The sequence below is a fragment of the Ctenopharyngodon idella genome, chromosome 23, assembly GCF_019924925.1.
Source record: "Ctenopharyngodon idella isolate HZGC_01 chromosome 23, HZGC01, whole genome shotgun sequence".
NCBI lineage: Eukaryota > Metazoa > Chordata > Actinopteri > Cypriniformes > Xenocyprididae > Ctenopharyngodon > Ctenopharyngodon idella.
The window spans coordinates 18,168,032-18,184,768 of record NC_067242.1 but is presented as its reverse complement, the minus strand read 5'-3'; the positions used below and the strand labels follow the sequence as shown (position 1 = coordinate 18,184,768).

Genomic DNA, 16,737 nt, shown 5'->3' with positions numbered 1-16,737 from the left:
TTACTAGAATATTGGCTATTTATTAGTACTTATTAAGCACATACTGTATTAATGCATTATTCTGCATGACCTTATTCTTAATCCTACCCAATGTTTAAACTTAACAACTACCTTACTAACTATTAACAAGCAGTAAATTAGGAGTTTATTGAGGGAAAAGTAGTTAATAGTGTTCCCTATACTAAAGTGTTACCAAGAATCCTTCATTTCTTAGAAAGCGCGACATGTATCAGGATAAACAACTAGCAATAAGCCAGATACACATATGCACAGTTGCACAAACATCCCTATAGAAACGATACACCCAAACACATATTCTTACATGTGTGACAGGTGGCTCCGGTGTACCCCGTCCCATCGCAGGTGCATGTGAAGCCGTCCCAGGTCTGACTGCATCGGCCTCCATGTTCACAGTGGTTTGGCATACATCTGAAAATCAGTGCAGATCAGAATAACACATTTAAATGCATGTGAGGTCCATGTAAAATGCTAGACTACAATCTTTGATCATTGATCAACACATTTTGCTGCATTTTTAAGTTAAAAGGGGGAAAAAAAACCCTGTGTTCTCTTCCCATCCGTTGTGCTGTTTTAAATAGAAGAACAAGTTTACCAAGTTTTTGCTCTTTTTTTTTCAGAGTAGCAACAGTTTTTATAACACATTTAATATAAGCAATGAAACACATTACTGATTGCCAGCATAGTGGAAAACACTGAGAATGTGTTGAAGAGGATGACAATGAGTCATTTACTTTATGAAGGTCTTAATGTCACAGTGGAAAAACAGCTTTTGTACAAAACTCAAAAATGTATACTAATTCACTTTTAACACTTTCAACATTTGTTTATCTTGCTTTGCTATGCACAGATAAAGTAAAAAAAATAGACAAATGGAAAAAAAATTCAAATGGACACTCTATAGGGTGAAAAAAGTTAACATCCATGGTTCAGCAGTATTATTTTATTATTATTTGTATACTATTATATTAGTTATTAATATTTTGAATTAGCTTTTTATTTTTTATATTTAGGGCCTGAGCACCGATGGTGTGAGGACCCTATTGGAATTGCTCCGTTTCTTATTCTTCTTCTCCAAAATGTATCACATTTTTGAGGGCCTAAACATGCTTGAAAACTCACGAAACTTTGCACTTTGTCAGAAGTGGTGAAAATTTACATCTGATGTAAATCAGTTTCAGAATTAGTTGAGGAAAAATGGCTCGATAGCGCCACCTACAAAATTTCAATGAAGTTCCCGCTACGTTTCATGTACCGGTATGAAATTCGGTAGACACATGTAACAGCCCAATACCTACAAAAAAGTCTAAGCAAAATCTGAAACCCAACAGGAAGTAAGATATTTAGAATTTTCTCAGCAAAATTTTTGCAGTTTTTACTATTTCCAGACATTGTACTTTAACAAACTCCTCCTAGAGCTTTAATCAGATCAACATCATATTTGGTCAGTCTAATCTAAAGGCCTTTGCGACGTTAAATTGCGAAGATCTTGAGTTTTCGTTGAACGGTGTGTCCGTGGCAGCGTGTCTGTGGTCATGTTTCGCCATGAAACAGGAAGTTGTTGTAACTCGGGCATACAATGTCCGATCTGCCCCAAACTTCACATGTTTTATAAGAGTCCTGGCCTGAAGACATCTACATGGTAATATTTAGTTATAGTAAAAGCGCCACCTGCTGGCAGCAGGAAGTGTGGCACATCAAAATGACTTTGCTATTTTTCACCTATATTTACCTGCTTAAATGCATGTCTCCCACTATTCACTGTTTTCCTAAGGCCATTGGGTGGCGGTGGCCCCGGGTGCAAGGGCCTTTTGAACACTTTAATTTCAGTTTTAATTAAAATTGAAGTTTATGTTTTAGTGATTTTATTTTGTGTTTTTTTTATATTCCTATTTAGCTTTAATTTATTTATTTGTATACTTTTAGTACTTAAACTTCAACTTATTTTATTCAGTTAGTTGCCAAGACAAAATTTCTAATTAAAGTTTTTAATCTAATAAAACCAAATTGAGAGAAATGTAAATATTAAAATAAAGAAATTACAAATATCAGGCACTTATAGTTCAGCTACAAAGCCCAATACTATACATTGCAAGTGCAATAATCATAATCTATCAGGTTTATATATTCAGGAAAATTATGTGAAATAATATACTACCAAGAATAATTTTACATCGACAGCATTCCCCCTTACACCCCCCTCCCCACCCCCCTCAAAAAAAACAAAAACAAAAACAGACCGCTTAGCATCTCATCAGCAGTAAAAAGTATGTCATTTCCACATGGCAATTGCACACACACAAAGTTGTTTTCAAGCCGTGCAGATTTGCCAGCATCTTTTATCTTAGTGGGTTTATACTCAAATGAAATCGTAATTAAAGCTCTAAAGTTAAATCAATTAACGGCTTCACTGACTTTCTCCTGAACTTAATTAAGAAACAGTCATCTTCAGAGGTGTTTTCAATTGGCCAAGGATCAAAACTGAAATCTGGTGATGTGGCACTCGTTCTGTGCAAAAATTGTGCTGAACGCTAGCTGTCCACTTCCACAGCTCCTCATATAGTCCTGCCAACTGCACGTCAAATCCATTAACACGGCAAAATGCGGTATGAAATGAAATTAGGGAACAATCCCCTTGGAGCTAATACTCATTAGGCCGATGTCTCTTAGGAGGAGCTGTGACAATGCCACTGACAATGAACCTTAAGTCTGACAAGTTCTTCGGCACTGCTATTGTCGTACTTTTTCAGAGCAGTGCTGTCAAATTGTAGTTTTCGTATAGGATGACATGTCTCGATTAATTGGGTTACCTCATTGGCCATCTGTGCCTGGAGGAGAAAGGTACAGATAGAGTTTATGCTGTTCATTAATCAAACTCAACTGCAACAGAACAGTCCCTGGAAATTTGTGGCCACTGATGACTCAGTCCAATAATAAAAATTAAGTCCGAGTCGACAGCAACTGTCACTGGGAGATAAGACCTTGGTAATAGCTTCTCGGTAATAGATTCGAAAAGATCCTTGGTTATAGCTTAGCTCTCACAAAACAGAAAGTTACAAACATTTCAGTACTGTTCCTTGCCAAGCAGAGAGCCGGAGATTGCAGAGCAGTGAGCCTGAACAAGCATTTCCTGTTGCATGGTCACTTAGCTTTCCAGAGATTTCCATCACAATTCCCCAAGGAAAGATAAAAAGTGCAAAAAGTAAATGTGCATGTTTGTGTTTAGAAAATGTCTTATTGATGATAGGAAAACTATTACTGAACCAGTTTAATGTAAACATATTCTTATATGTAGTGTTGGAAAGCCTGAATTATAGTAAAAGATTAATCCTAAACATTCCTCTCTCAAGTGTGCCATCCGAAAATTGTATTTATTTAAGTGAATCATTTCATTCACTCTATTATGCAACAGTTAAAAATATGATTCATTCTAGTAAACTGATTCATTCTCAGCATTCCTCTATCACATGCATCACTGGGAAATTTGATTCATTTGAATGAACTGTTTCACAAACATTTCTCTCAGTAAAAAGTGATTTATTCTAGTAAAATGATTCATCTTAAACAATCCTCATACATGAAACATTGGAAAATTTGGTTAATTTAACTGAATCACGTCATAAACATGTGGAAAGTCTGATCCATTCTCGTGTGCATTATTTATAATCTCTCTTTTTTCTTTTTTCAAAAATAAATAAAATAAGATTTATATTATTTATATTTAGTTAAATGTTCAATTTCTGTAATAAATATTATAATATACCCTAATTTTTAAGTTGAATTTAGTATAAATGTATGCATTCAAGTTTAATGCAGTCAGTCTAATTAAGATTCTTTTGAAAAATCTCCTTGAAAAACCTAGATAAAACAACTCTGATTAAATTATACATTATATTATCGGATAGTTACATAGTTTAAAAATAGTGCATTCTTAAGTAGCTTAAAGGGTTAGTACACTTCCGCTGTAGACTAGCTCAATTCATATGCATTTATATTACGATCTCTTTAGAAATGTTTTAACCATCCAAGTTTTGGCCAAATAGACTTTCAATGAAGGGGCAGAAATCTCTCAGATTTCATTAAAAATATCAGTAACACTTTAGTTTAGGGTCCAATTCTCACTATTACCTGGTTGCTAATTAGCATGCATATTACTAGGATATTGGCTGTTTAGTACTTATAAAACACATATTAATGCCTTATTCTGCATGACTATATTCTACATCCCTTTAAGAATTAGTTCACTTCTGAATGAAAATTTCCTGACAATTTACTCACCCCCATGTCATCCAAGATGTTCATGTCTTTCTTTCTTCAGTCGAAAAGAAATTAAGGTTTTTGAGGAAAACATTCTAGGATTCTAATCCATATAGTGAACTTCAGTGGGGTTCACCAGGTGGAAGGTCCAAATTGCAGTTTCACTGCAGCTTCAAAGGGCTCTACGCGATCCCAGATGAGGAATAAGGGTCTTATCTAGCGAAACAATTGGTCATTTTCTAAATAAAATAAAAATGTATATACTTTTTAACCACAAATGCTCGTCTTGCACTAGCAATGCACACGCATGACGTAATCACGTTACAAAGGTCATGCATGATGTAGGCGGAAGTACCGATATCGGATGATTTTGAAGGAGGAGAAAATTAGTTTTTCACCCTACCGCGGTACTTCGATGACATGGGGGTGAGTAAATTATCAGGAAATTTTTATTCAGAAGTGAACTAATCCTTTAATCCTACTCAATACCTAAACTTAACCACTGCCTTACTAACTATTAATAAGCAGTAATTAAGAGTTTATTGAGGCAAAAGTCATAGTTAATAGTCAGTTAATAGTGAGAATTGGACTCTAAACTAAAGTGTGACCAACATATCTTAATTTGTGTTTTGAACATGAACAAAAGTCTTAAGGGTTTGGAACGGCATCAGATTGAGTAACTGATGAAAGAATTTTCATTTTTAGGTGAACTAGAATTTAGCTCCTTTTTCAAAAGAGTATCATGACTGCATTTCAACTACCATAACAAATTACAGTTTCAAAGAAGCTTCCCCAACCCTGGAGACCGGAGCATCGCTTTTCTCTGCTCTGGCTGTTTACATCCCTAGCTGTGCTTTTGTAATGGAAAGTGACAGTTTTCTAATGCAACCATTATGAACAGCGAAAGCACGTGGCTTAAAATGCCTCTGTCAGATTAGACTTGTTGGGGTGAGACACCAATCTGCATCTCCTCAGAGATGGGCGCAGATTAGCTCGTAGCCCCTCTCTTCCCGTCTCACCCTCTCACACCCCCGACTCGACACGCCATTACGTCAAACGTTTTGCACAGCTATTTAGAATGAGTCACATTCTAAGAAGGCCTCTAGAAGTTCGGCAGAACAGCTTATGCGTGAAATAGCTTGATGTGAGAGAAATTGATGTGTGTGAAATACTGTAGGGGTGAGAAAAAGAAAAAAAAAAATCTCCCGTAAAAGGAGAGGATGTGATTTAAGCTGTATCTAACTGCAAGGTCGTGTGTGTTAGTGTCTTCCTGGTGGGAGGACATGGAATATTCTTTTACATGTCAAACACAGGGACACGTTTGGTAAAGGAGATTGATAGTGCATCACCTGGCCTGATGAAAGCGAACATAAAATCAATGGCGTGGTGAGCGGGTGGCCCCCCTTTCGATCCCACATAATGAGTTTGCTCCTCACTGTGCTGGCACTGTGGAGCTTTGCCAGGGAAGCATCATTACGCTGACGGAAAAACACACAGGGAAAGCGTTCAACAGTCTCTTGCCTCCTCTATTATTACAGTTCACTCCGTTCAGAGCGAAGGGAGGGAGGGAGGGAAGGAGAGCGAGTCGGTATCTGGCCTGATCTAATACAGGAAAAGATTTTCCTCTGGGGACTTACAACTAACTGTATTGCAGTAGAAACCATAATCTCAAAAACATAAATAAACACCGCAGTACAGTCAGAAAGTTAATCTGAAACATCATCTAAATATTGTCAGGGTAAGAGATGTGAATTTAAATGGCAGAAAGACATGCAGAATGAACTGATCTGGTCTTTAAATCATGTTGAGAATGTACTCAGCCCTGAGCTATGAGGCTAATGAGACGCATTAAAGAACAATGCATCTTTACACACAATTAAAGTGGGGTTTAAGCTTCTAACTGAGCTGTAAGGAATCTAATGGAATGTAAACAATGTATCCATATGTGGGTTTTTATCACTGAGGAGAAACATAAATGAGCTACAAATATAAATGTTTAAATGTTTAAATGAACACAAAGCAAGCAAATAGATATTCTTTGCACTTAACGTAGGAGGCCGTTAATGTCAAGTCAAGTGCAGTTTAACCTGAGAATATTTATACACATTAGCACAATTCCAGACCGGTCTCATGAGGAATTTACAAGGTGGCAACTCCGAATGAATTTGTATGATGTGATTCATATGGAAACGTATGCATGAAGGTCCACCCTATAACCCTAACCTGGGGCGTGCGAATTCGCCACAAATTCGCCGAAATGTTAAAAAGTTACGAATAGCCATGAAGATGTGCTGGCATTTCCCAATCTTGCAGGAAGATTCTGAGTGCTAAATTACAGAGGATTCAGCAGACTACCGCAATGTGACATACTTAATTGGAATATTACGGAATACTACAGACATTTGAAATGGTTCTTGCTTACGGGACAGAACACATTTTTGCATTCAACTGTTGCTTTTCCTTTGTTTTCTTATGTAAACATGCGCTAGACAGACGCGTTTGACCGTTGCGCTCATGCCTTGGGCCCTTTGCAGTGTATCGTGCATATGACACAGAATTCTAAAAATGCGGAGTTCAAGTTAAAGGAAGTTCGGTCCCAGTTTATATTAGGTGTCTTGATCTACTATGTGCTAACACTTAAATGAATCATTTGATACAATGCACTCATTGTGTACATGTTTTTCCGTTGTACTTATATTTTAAAAAATACCTGCATGTAATTACAGCTGTAATTAATTTCTGTAAATACACTTATAATTACACTGCAACTCATCTCCAGACCTGGCTTTTTTTTCCATTCCATTTGAAAATGCAAAAACGCATTCAGTGTCAAAGTCTCCTTAAAGACCACTTGACTATATAATGTGAGATATTATAACAGCCTTCATGTAACTGTTCTCTGTTTTTCACAATAGAGCAATGTTAAAGGTCCAAATATACACATGGCAAAGTTCTTTTGAGTTCTTCGCTTGGGAGTAAAAAGAAGTTCGAAATACATGACTAGCGGTATACTGTTAGCGAACATTCCAACAGCACCCATGCTGCAGTGAGAGGCGTTTAGATTGATATGTAAATATGTGTTGCACGCGTTCCTCTCAGTAACGAAATAAACAACAAAAATGACAGTGGTGAGAAAACAGTAAAGAAAGCTGATCATAGCGATGTAGATTCACAAGCTCTGCAATTCAGCACTCCAGTTAAGTCGCATCACGTTTATTTAGGCTATATAGTACGTTATATAATAGACTGTCTAAAAGCAAGCAGCTTTACATTATTAAACATGAATAAATAGTGTCAGTATCTCTTTCATTTAGAATCACCATTTTTATTTGTATCATAAAGTGGCTCTCCAGTCAATTCATGTTTTTACTTGCGGTCATCTGACCTTGACTGACTAAAAAGAAGAAATGAAGAGGAGATCATTTCCACCTCAAAGAAGGCGGAGCCTCAGAGCATACCTGCCTATTACGTCATCGTCGTTTTGGCCTGATTTTGTTTGAAATGATGTCACACCAGTTCTTTCTTCAATTTTGTTTGAAGCATATTGGGGCCTTGATTGCGGCAAAAGGCAAATACATACTGTGACAAAAAAAAAGTCATGACCAAAAAAATGAGACCTTTATGAGACCAAAAAGGAAAGGAGCCGTGTTTCTACTGTAAAAAGAATGTCACTTAAAGGGATAGTTCACCCAAAAATAAAAATTCTGTCATCATTTACTCACCCTCAGGTTGTTCCAAACCTGTGTAAATTTCTTTGTTCTGTTGAACACAAAGGAAGATATTTTGAAGAATGTGGGAAACTGAACAGTTCTGGGGCACCACTGACTTCCATAGTATTTTTTATTTTTTTTCCTACTATGGAAGTCAATGGTGCCCCAAAGCAGCCTGGTTACAAACTTTCTTAAAAAAATATCTTCCTTTGTGTTCAACAGAACAAAGAAATTTACACAGGTTTGGAGCAACTTGAGGGTGAGTAAATGATGATAAACTATCCCTTTAATACTGCTGCCTACAGAGCACCTGGTTATGATTTTTTTCATATGGAAGTCTCCATGTTTCCTTCATCTCAATAGAATTTAATTACCATCAAACAAGATACAAGAACAATGCTATTTCAGATTTATCCCCATTGATGCTCATGAAAAAACAACAGCAAAAAATGAAATTATATAATCAACAAACAGATGATTCAATTTAACTATTTGAAGGGTCAGGCTGATGTTAAATTATATAAAGACAAATCTGATTAGTTGTGATTAAAAGCAAGCTGCTTGACCCTTAATTGTCTGTAATTTGAAAGCAAATTACTGTTTTTTTGCACGATGGATGAATACATTAGCCCTCACATCTGCTTGGAAATCCTCCTGCCTGGACGATGAGAAGTTATTTCATGAAAACATTAAAGTTACAAATGGAACAGTCAACATATCTATCTTGAAATGCAGGGCTTTCAAAAATATTGCTTTTCTGTTTTGTTTATTTATTTATTTTGCACCCTGTAATGGGTTTGGTGGATTTTGTGTCTTTTATTTTAGTCTTTGTATACAGGTTTTGTTTTGGAGGTCTATTCATGTTCTAGTTAATAGTCCTGTATCCGAATATGCCTACTTACCTACTATACGTGTTATATAATAGACTGTATTTATAAAAAAGGTGGTAAAATACCAGCTACAATGGTTTCTTGTTCCTCATTCCTTTGTTTAATATTATCAATAAAGCTCCATTACCAGGATTTGCCTCTGATGTATTCACAACAATGTGGCACCCAAACAAAAGCACTAAGCCTTGGAGAGTGCAAGTATGTAAAATCAATCTAAAGATAACAACCAAGAGCAGGTCTCCTGTTCTCGTACAGCATCTGCACACTGATTAAACTCCTCATTTGCCATTGAAGTCAAGGAATGAAGAAGGTCAACTCCAGGGAGAGCAGGCAGACCGCGACAGATCCAGCCCCCAGGGCAGATGCTGCCAGTGGGGATAAAGCCACAGTCTCAGTCTGCTGCACCTGATAATCACTGTCTCAGCCAGTGTTTGTTGAAAGGCAGGGCAAGGGAAGAAGAGTTGGCTCTGACCTGTCAATGATGGCACACATGTCGAGGCTGACGTTCTCGAAGGCTCCCATTCTTCCCTGCTCCACTGCGGTTAGGTCAGCCAGCTGATCGTCCACCTGAATGAGCTGCATGCAACCTTGGAACGAGCGATGGATGGGAGATGCTCTGGTTCTTAAAAAATAACCTAAACAAACAAAACACACAGCAAAGATGTTATATGCCAAAAAAGATTATGACTATATTAACAGATGGAATAACACTGACATATATTAAGATTAAGATAACAATTGCTGAAAAGAGCTGTCAACTTGAATTTTCTTTTTACATACACATTTTCGTTTAAGATCTGTATTTTTGTAATATTTTTAAATAATTTGTTTATGCTCAAGGCTGCATTTTTTTAAATCAAAAATACAGTAAAAACAATATATTGTGAAACACAGTATTGTTACAATTTAAAAATATATATATATATATATATATTATTTTTTTTTTCTGTATTTTAAATTGTAATTTATTCCTGTGATGCAAAGCTGACATTTCAGCATCATTACTTCAGTCTTCAGTGTCTCATGATCCTTCTGAAATCATTGTGATTTGGTGCTCAAGAAATATCTCTTGTTATCATCATTGTTAAAAATAGTTGTGCAGCTTAATTTTTGTTGTGGAAACTGTGATCATTTTTTTCAGGATTCTTTGATTAATAGAAAGTTCAAAAGAAAAGCATTTATTTGAAATAGAAATTGTAACATAAATGTCTTTACTGTCACTTTTGATCACTTTAATGTATGAATATATATATATATATATATATATATATATATATATATATATTCATACCAACATTCATTTTCCAGACACAATTAATTGTTTAAATAAATAAAATAAAATGTTTAAATAAATAAAAACAAAAAAACTAAAATAAAAAAGCTAATTTTTTTCCCAGATCAACTAAAAATTTGGAATGGTGCATGTTGATCCAGAGTTTGCGTCATCTGAAGTCCTCACAGGGTTTTGCGCTGATGCACAAATTAAAGAACACAGACGCAGTCAAATAATTTACATAATGACCAACGCAATCTACCAAGAGCAGTGCAAATTAGCATTGGGTTGCAAATAAGCAGAGCTGATGCTCATTAGGTGCAGGTCGACACAGGCGCAATTTGTTTCGTGTAATATATACGGATAATGTCTTCCTCTGGCATTCCAAAGAAATTAATACTAGTGTAAAACATTTTCTCCCTTCTACCACACGCTCTCTGTTCTCTGCGGTGTCTCCTCCAAGCAGCAACAATTGCAGCCATGTTGCAAAATGGGTTAAGACATGCTTTTTTTGGGCGTTAAATAATGGCGCAAATACCAGTAAATTGACTAGCACAAACATTAGTAAATCGCGTTGTGTGATTCATTTAAAATACTCTCCTCCCATAAATTTTGCGTCTGAAAGGGAAACTCCTACAAATGCATACGCAATAAGGTCAGCCGCAAAAACAACTCAGTCCACGCCTTTTCAGCACTAATTTTGCACTGCGTGTCTTTAGTAAATCCCGACAGTAGTTTTTTTAACAGCAAAAGAGGGTTTGCGCTGATACAGGCTGTTAGTAAATCTGGCCCTATTTGTGGCCAATAACAAATATGGTTATGATATATTGTGCAGCCCTAATTAACTGTACACATAATGTTAAAATTACATTACATAAAATATTATTTCAAAGGCTTTTGCATTGCATGCATCCAGAGATCCTAATACTGCCCACAAGTATGAGATTTAATGAACTATGTTATTACCCGTAACTCATGTTTTAAAAAAAAATGTCAGAATAATGGTTTAATTATAGCTGACCTGAGCTGGAGAGTTCCTGCAAGAACTATTATGCCCTCAAGTGAGACACTTAACCTCATACTGTAGGATTGAGATCTGTGTACTGTATTGCTCTGGATAAAAAAAGGTCAAACTAAATTAAACACAAAAATAAAGTCAGTGAGTGTGATCTAATGTCATATGTGTGAAAGGTAATCTAATGTCAGGCGTGTAAAAGCTGAACATAAGGACCATTAACTGGGGAAAAACCTATCAACCTAACCTCATTAACCAAGTGATAGCTTTGACACCAAAAAAGGTCATGCACATCGCAAACAATCAGCCAACTCTGATGCTACTAATGAGATAAAAATACCTAGAAATACTGAACAAAGCCAGATTAGACAGATTTCTCCACATGGACCGCTGACATTCCTAGGAGAAAATGCGGAACCTAGACCCCAAAGATCTGGCAAATCCACAGGGTTGGTTACACTTGCGTTAGAGGTAAACAAAGCTTTCCATTATGCCGATCACAGGAAGGTCTATTGAGATTCACCTTGCTTCCCCCTGACATTAATCTACAAATGAGAGCATCTGGAAGCATCAGTGTTTGCAAGGCGCTCGCTTAAAAAATAAAATAAGAAAAAAAAAAACAACAACAACAACAACAACAAAGTTCCTCAAGTTTGCTGGGCCATCTGTCTTGTCTGCTTCCTGCACCTGTCCAAGAGTCTATATGCCTGAGCAGTCAACAGAGGAGAATGAGGAAGGTGGGCTATTGGAAGACACACTGAGGGAAATGTGCCTCACTACAGAGGAAAACAGAGAAAAAACAAGCATCTGCTGACAAATTAAGGCAAGGCTGCTGTGGCATCTCAATGATTGCCAGGATTTGTGGGGATCTGGGAAGCCGCCAGAATCCGTGATCAACAAGGGACGCAGGAAAAGGCAGGCTTTCGTCACCCACGCTTGGATGCGACTTCCCCGTGACTGCTTTTGTCCCATTCTGCTGTCGTAATTAATTGAGGAGAGTCACTTTTCTGACAAGATAACATTCTAAATTACGACTGAGGCCCAGAACTCACACTCTTGACAGGGTTTCTGAGTAGCTTCCGCATGACTGTGTTTACGTGCTGCTGATGATTTTGCAGGGATTGGAGAATGACTACTGTAAGATTAATGAGTGTCTATGGGGTCCATGTATTATTCATGACTGGCAAATGGAATATGGAGGATTCCTGTGGGAAGCCCTTTTTGTAAACTTTTATCCTCATCAATAAGCCCAGTGCAGGTGTTAACTGTTTTTGTTTATACTGCTTAGGATAGTCTATAATGATGTTAAGATGAATCTAACAATGGTTACACTTTATATTGATAGTTCCCTTTAGACATTTTGTTGACTATAAGTAATGTTGCACTTACAGTACATGTCAACTAACTCTTATAGTCAGTAGAATGTCTGTTGGGGGAGCATCAAATAAAGCGTTAGCAGATAATAAGCAGACAGTCTACCAATACTCTAATGGGAGTTACTTGACATGTAGGTGCAATGTTACTTATAGTCAACAGTATGCCTAAAGGGGACCATCAAAATAAAGTGTTACCCTAACAATAATTGACAAGAGATACTACGAAATATGAGTTCAAATAGTGTGTAAAGCAGTCATTTTTCAAGTGACATATCATGTCTCAGAGAGCTTCCCTGAGCTCACTGTGTTCTCAATGAGGCCCAAAACAAAGTAAAAGTGATGGTTTAATTCAGGTGAAAAATATCTTGGCTGAGATTGGCTGATTTCTCTGTCAACACAATAATGCCAGCCAGTCGTATTCTCAACAGGTTTATAAATTGGCCTGAATGGGTCAAACTGGTGGAAACAGATGGGCTAATTACAGAGTAAACAACTCACCCACTCGGACAACACCCGTTTTGTTGATCAAGTCCAAATCTAAATAAACATGAAATGACTTGAAATGAGCCAGTAAATGAGCTAGTGTTCAGTTGTATGCCACCTCTGCAAACATCATGACACATGAGACTTTACCAAAGATTGTTGGTCTAAAAGAAGGAGACACTCAAAAAGTAAATAGATTTACTTAAAGATGCTTAACATTACCAAGCATAAAATTAGTTCTGTTAATACCAAATTGATCTGTTTTGGCATTTACTGTACTATACAAATTAACATTTTACAAGTTAATAATTCTAAGTTGTTTTAATTGAATACTTTTATTTTCAAATCATAATATGTACACTACCATTCAAAATAAATTCTGGGGGCAGCAAGATTTAAAAAAAAAAAAAAAAAAAATTAAGAAAGTAATATTTTTTTATTCAGCATTGCATTTATAATATTAAAATGCAAAAATCGTATTAAAAAACAATAGCCAAACAAGTTAGTAGCAGCAAATAAAAGCTCCACATGCCATATACTGTTTCAAAAAAACATTTCAGAGTCTCTTCTCTTTATTCCACTCTATTACAAAGTCATCAAAACAAAAGCTGACCTCCTACAGGTTGATGGGTATTTTAAAGTCCTAATCTGCTGTAGAAGAACTCTACGGTCCTTCTATGTTTAATGCTGTCTTCTTTATTACAAAATCCAATCTACTGCCATCTCCCATCAGACAGTCATTAATTCGGTGAGGTCTGCCACAAATGTGCAGAACCATCCTCTGTAAAATAGGTTTGGGAGACTATATCTAACCAGAGAGGATGTCGGGAGACAAGCAGTCCCTTTCTTGGAAAAACAAAGATCTATTCTCCCCGTTCCACTGCAGACAGCTAAATACAAGTGAGACGGTGTTTTGGAGATATTGGGGACTAATGGGAGTTTTTCTGTTTGCTAGGATATTCCATCAGGTCTTAAATGATCAAACATGTGCTTAAGCTAATTATGTTTTGTTCGCAGATGAGCATCTTGGGCTCTGTGTCACATGAGGGAGCGGCAAAATTTGTTGGTTATGAATGGGATAGGTATCAGTATTCATTGAACATTAAGGTTTTATTAGAGAGGTTTGGAAAATGAACGAAGAATTTTTACTTTTTACTGCTGTTAATTAGTAGGGTACAAAAGCAACACCTCCCAAAAACATTTTTTGTATGATCTCAAAATATATGACGATCAAAATTTTTAATCTCATATTTATCCCTTTAAAGGGATTGTTCAACCAAAGATAAAAATTTCTTTCTTCTGTAAATCACAAAAAAGAAGATATTTTGAAGAATGATTTGTTTTTTGTACAATGAGAGTCAGCGGGGTCCAGAACAAACCAGGCAGGACTTCATTTATATAGCCTTCATTTATATTTTGTGTGTGCTATATTTGTCTTTTGCCCAACAACAAGGAGTATTTTTCCACAAATAGTAACTTTTAGGCAAGGCAAGGCAATTTATTTATATATCACAGTCAATATGAACTATTTAACAGTTCAGTTTAAGCAAAACTTTTGGTAACTGAAATAAATCTGAAAAAAAATATTAAATGAAAAACTTTGTTTCATTTATATATTGCTGTTGTGTGGAGTAAACTGTGTGTGCACATGTATGTTGGTTCTCTCTCTCTCTCTCTCGCTCTACGCTCATTTGAGTGTAACAGGTACAGCTGTTCTCATGGCCAGGGTTGAAGTGGCTTGACGCTGCGGATATAAGCTGAGTGAGAAGTCTGCTCCTTGAATTCCTCTCTCTTGCTCCCGCATGTTATAGCGTGTGTGTGGGCACTTGTTCCTTGAGCGTTGTGTGTGGACCATTGCCGGTTTGCTGTGTGCTTTTATTTAAACTTTTGTACCCAGTTATGCGCCTAAGAGTTGGAATTGTTAGCGCCTTTGTTAGCGTAATTGCCCTCTTAAACAGACTGACTGTGTGAGAAGTGGGAGGCCCTGTTTTTTTTATTTTTTATTGACGGGACTCTGAGTGTCACTCCCCATGTTATGTTCAGTTGTTCAGTGTAACACTTAAGCCCAAAGTATAGTTCACTTTTCACGCGTTTGCGAGGGCCAGCGTACAGTGCACGTGATGTGAATTTTGTCATCAGAAGGCGCACCGCCGGATTTTTGTAACCGCGAGTACTTGCAGGTCACACATGCGCATTGAATTTTTTTTGCAGTAGTTTATCCACAAGGTGGCAACCGTGCCCTGGGGGCGTCGATTCACAAGGTAGTTAAAAAAAAAAAACTGCATAAACAGAACAGGCTGGAACGCATGCAAGCTACAGCAACAATGGAGGCCTACATAGACGAGAGATTGTGCGAAGAGGTTAGAAAATACCCTCATTTGTACAACTCTAGAATGAAAGAATACAAAGATGTTTACATAGGTTGTAACTCGTGCCGAAAGATTGCTCAAAACTACGCATGCGTCAAACGCCTGTGTATGTGTACAAATCAAATGAAGTATACTTTCCAAGGCTGTGCGTTCAACTGTGCGCGTACACTAGCGCACGCGTAAAAAAACTAACTGAAATAAATTAAGTTTAAGTTAACATACTGAAATCACTAAAACAGAAATAAAAATAACTAAATATAAATATTTTTTAAAAAGCTTATAAAAAACCTGTTACATAAAATTACTAAAACTTAAAAAAAAAAAAACTGAAAATATTAAAATGAAGGCTAATTTAAAACAATAATAAATTCTACACAATACAGTTAATGAATAAATGTATCAATGTGAAAATCATAAAAATGCATTTTGTCTGAAATACAAATAAATCTAAAAAAACTTTTTTTTTTTGTCTTGTTTTTTGACCGAACTCATGTGGGCAGGAAAATGCCAGGAGTTATGGAAACACAATGTGCATCAGGCCAGTCTGCCTATCCCTGTAATGAGGATCAGAATCAGGTGTATAACTGTTTCCCTGGGTTTATCTTGCACAACCACACTTTTTAGAGTCATTATCTCAAGGCTGCTAACAGTAATAACCCACCGGTAGAGGCACAGAGGGTTCACTTTCCAATCTGCACATTGCAAAATACAAACTTTCTATTTTATTTATCTATGTACTTTAAGGTGCACTAGTATTCTGCTAGAGAAAGCAAAGATAAAATGTTACCCACATTGAATGGGATGCCAAACAATAGCATAAATAGCATTACCAGCTGCATGAAGAATATACTACAAAACCTTTTGAACCATTTAAATGGTTTTCTAAACAGAGATAAAGCCCTTTCCTAGATTTAATGTATACATTTATACTGATTTTAAGCAGAGAAGCCATCATAGTTCTTGTACTAATCTGACGTCTGAGAAGCCAACCTTCAGTCAATCAACCAACCAACCAGATAAACAAGCATCATTCCATGCACAGGACTGACAGACATAAGGGAGATTGTTATGCTCTTGCAGTCTGCCAACATGTGCATGTATTCACACTGATGCAATGCGTTACATCTGCCTGAGTGAGGTGAACAGGAATATATGAGCAGGAATCAAACTCTTTACATGCGCTGCCTCTAGAAACCTAATTTGGTCCTGTTTTGTTTTTTTGTTTTTTGTAGCTGACCTCGCCATTGCTAGCTCAGTCTGATCAGAGCCCTGCCTTTGATGATTTTACCACATTAAATTTAATGCGCCCAGGTCCATGCTCTACAATTAGTTTCCATGCATAAACA

General features: G+C 36.6%; 1 protein-coding gene across 1 annotated transcript in view; it reads right to left on the bottom strand.

The window, feature by feature from the left end:
- Nucleotides 1-16,737, bottom strand: part of cntnap2a (contactin associated protein 2a) — a 394,941-nt gene that overhangs the window by 153,606 nt on the left and 224,598 nt on the right. The window contains exons 10-11 of the mRNA XM_051882071.1: nt 9,348-9,510; nt 323-429 (exon numbers count right to left, since the gene is read on the bottom strand). Coding sequence (XP_051738031.1) covers nt 323-429; nt 9,348-9,510 — 270 coding nt within the window. The remainder of the gene's footprint in view (nt 1-322; nt 430-9,347; nt 9,511-16,737) is intronic.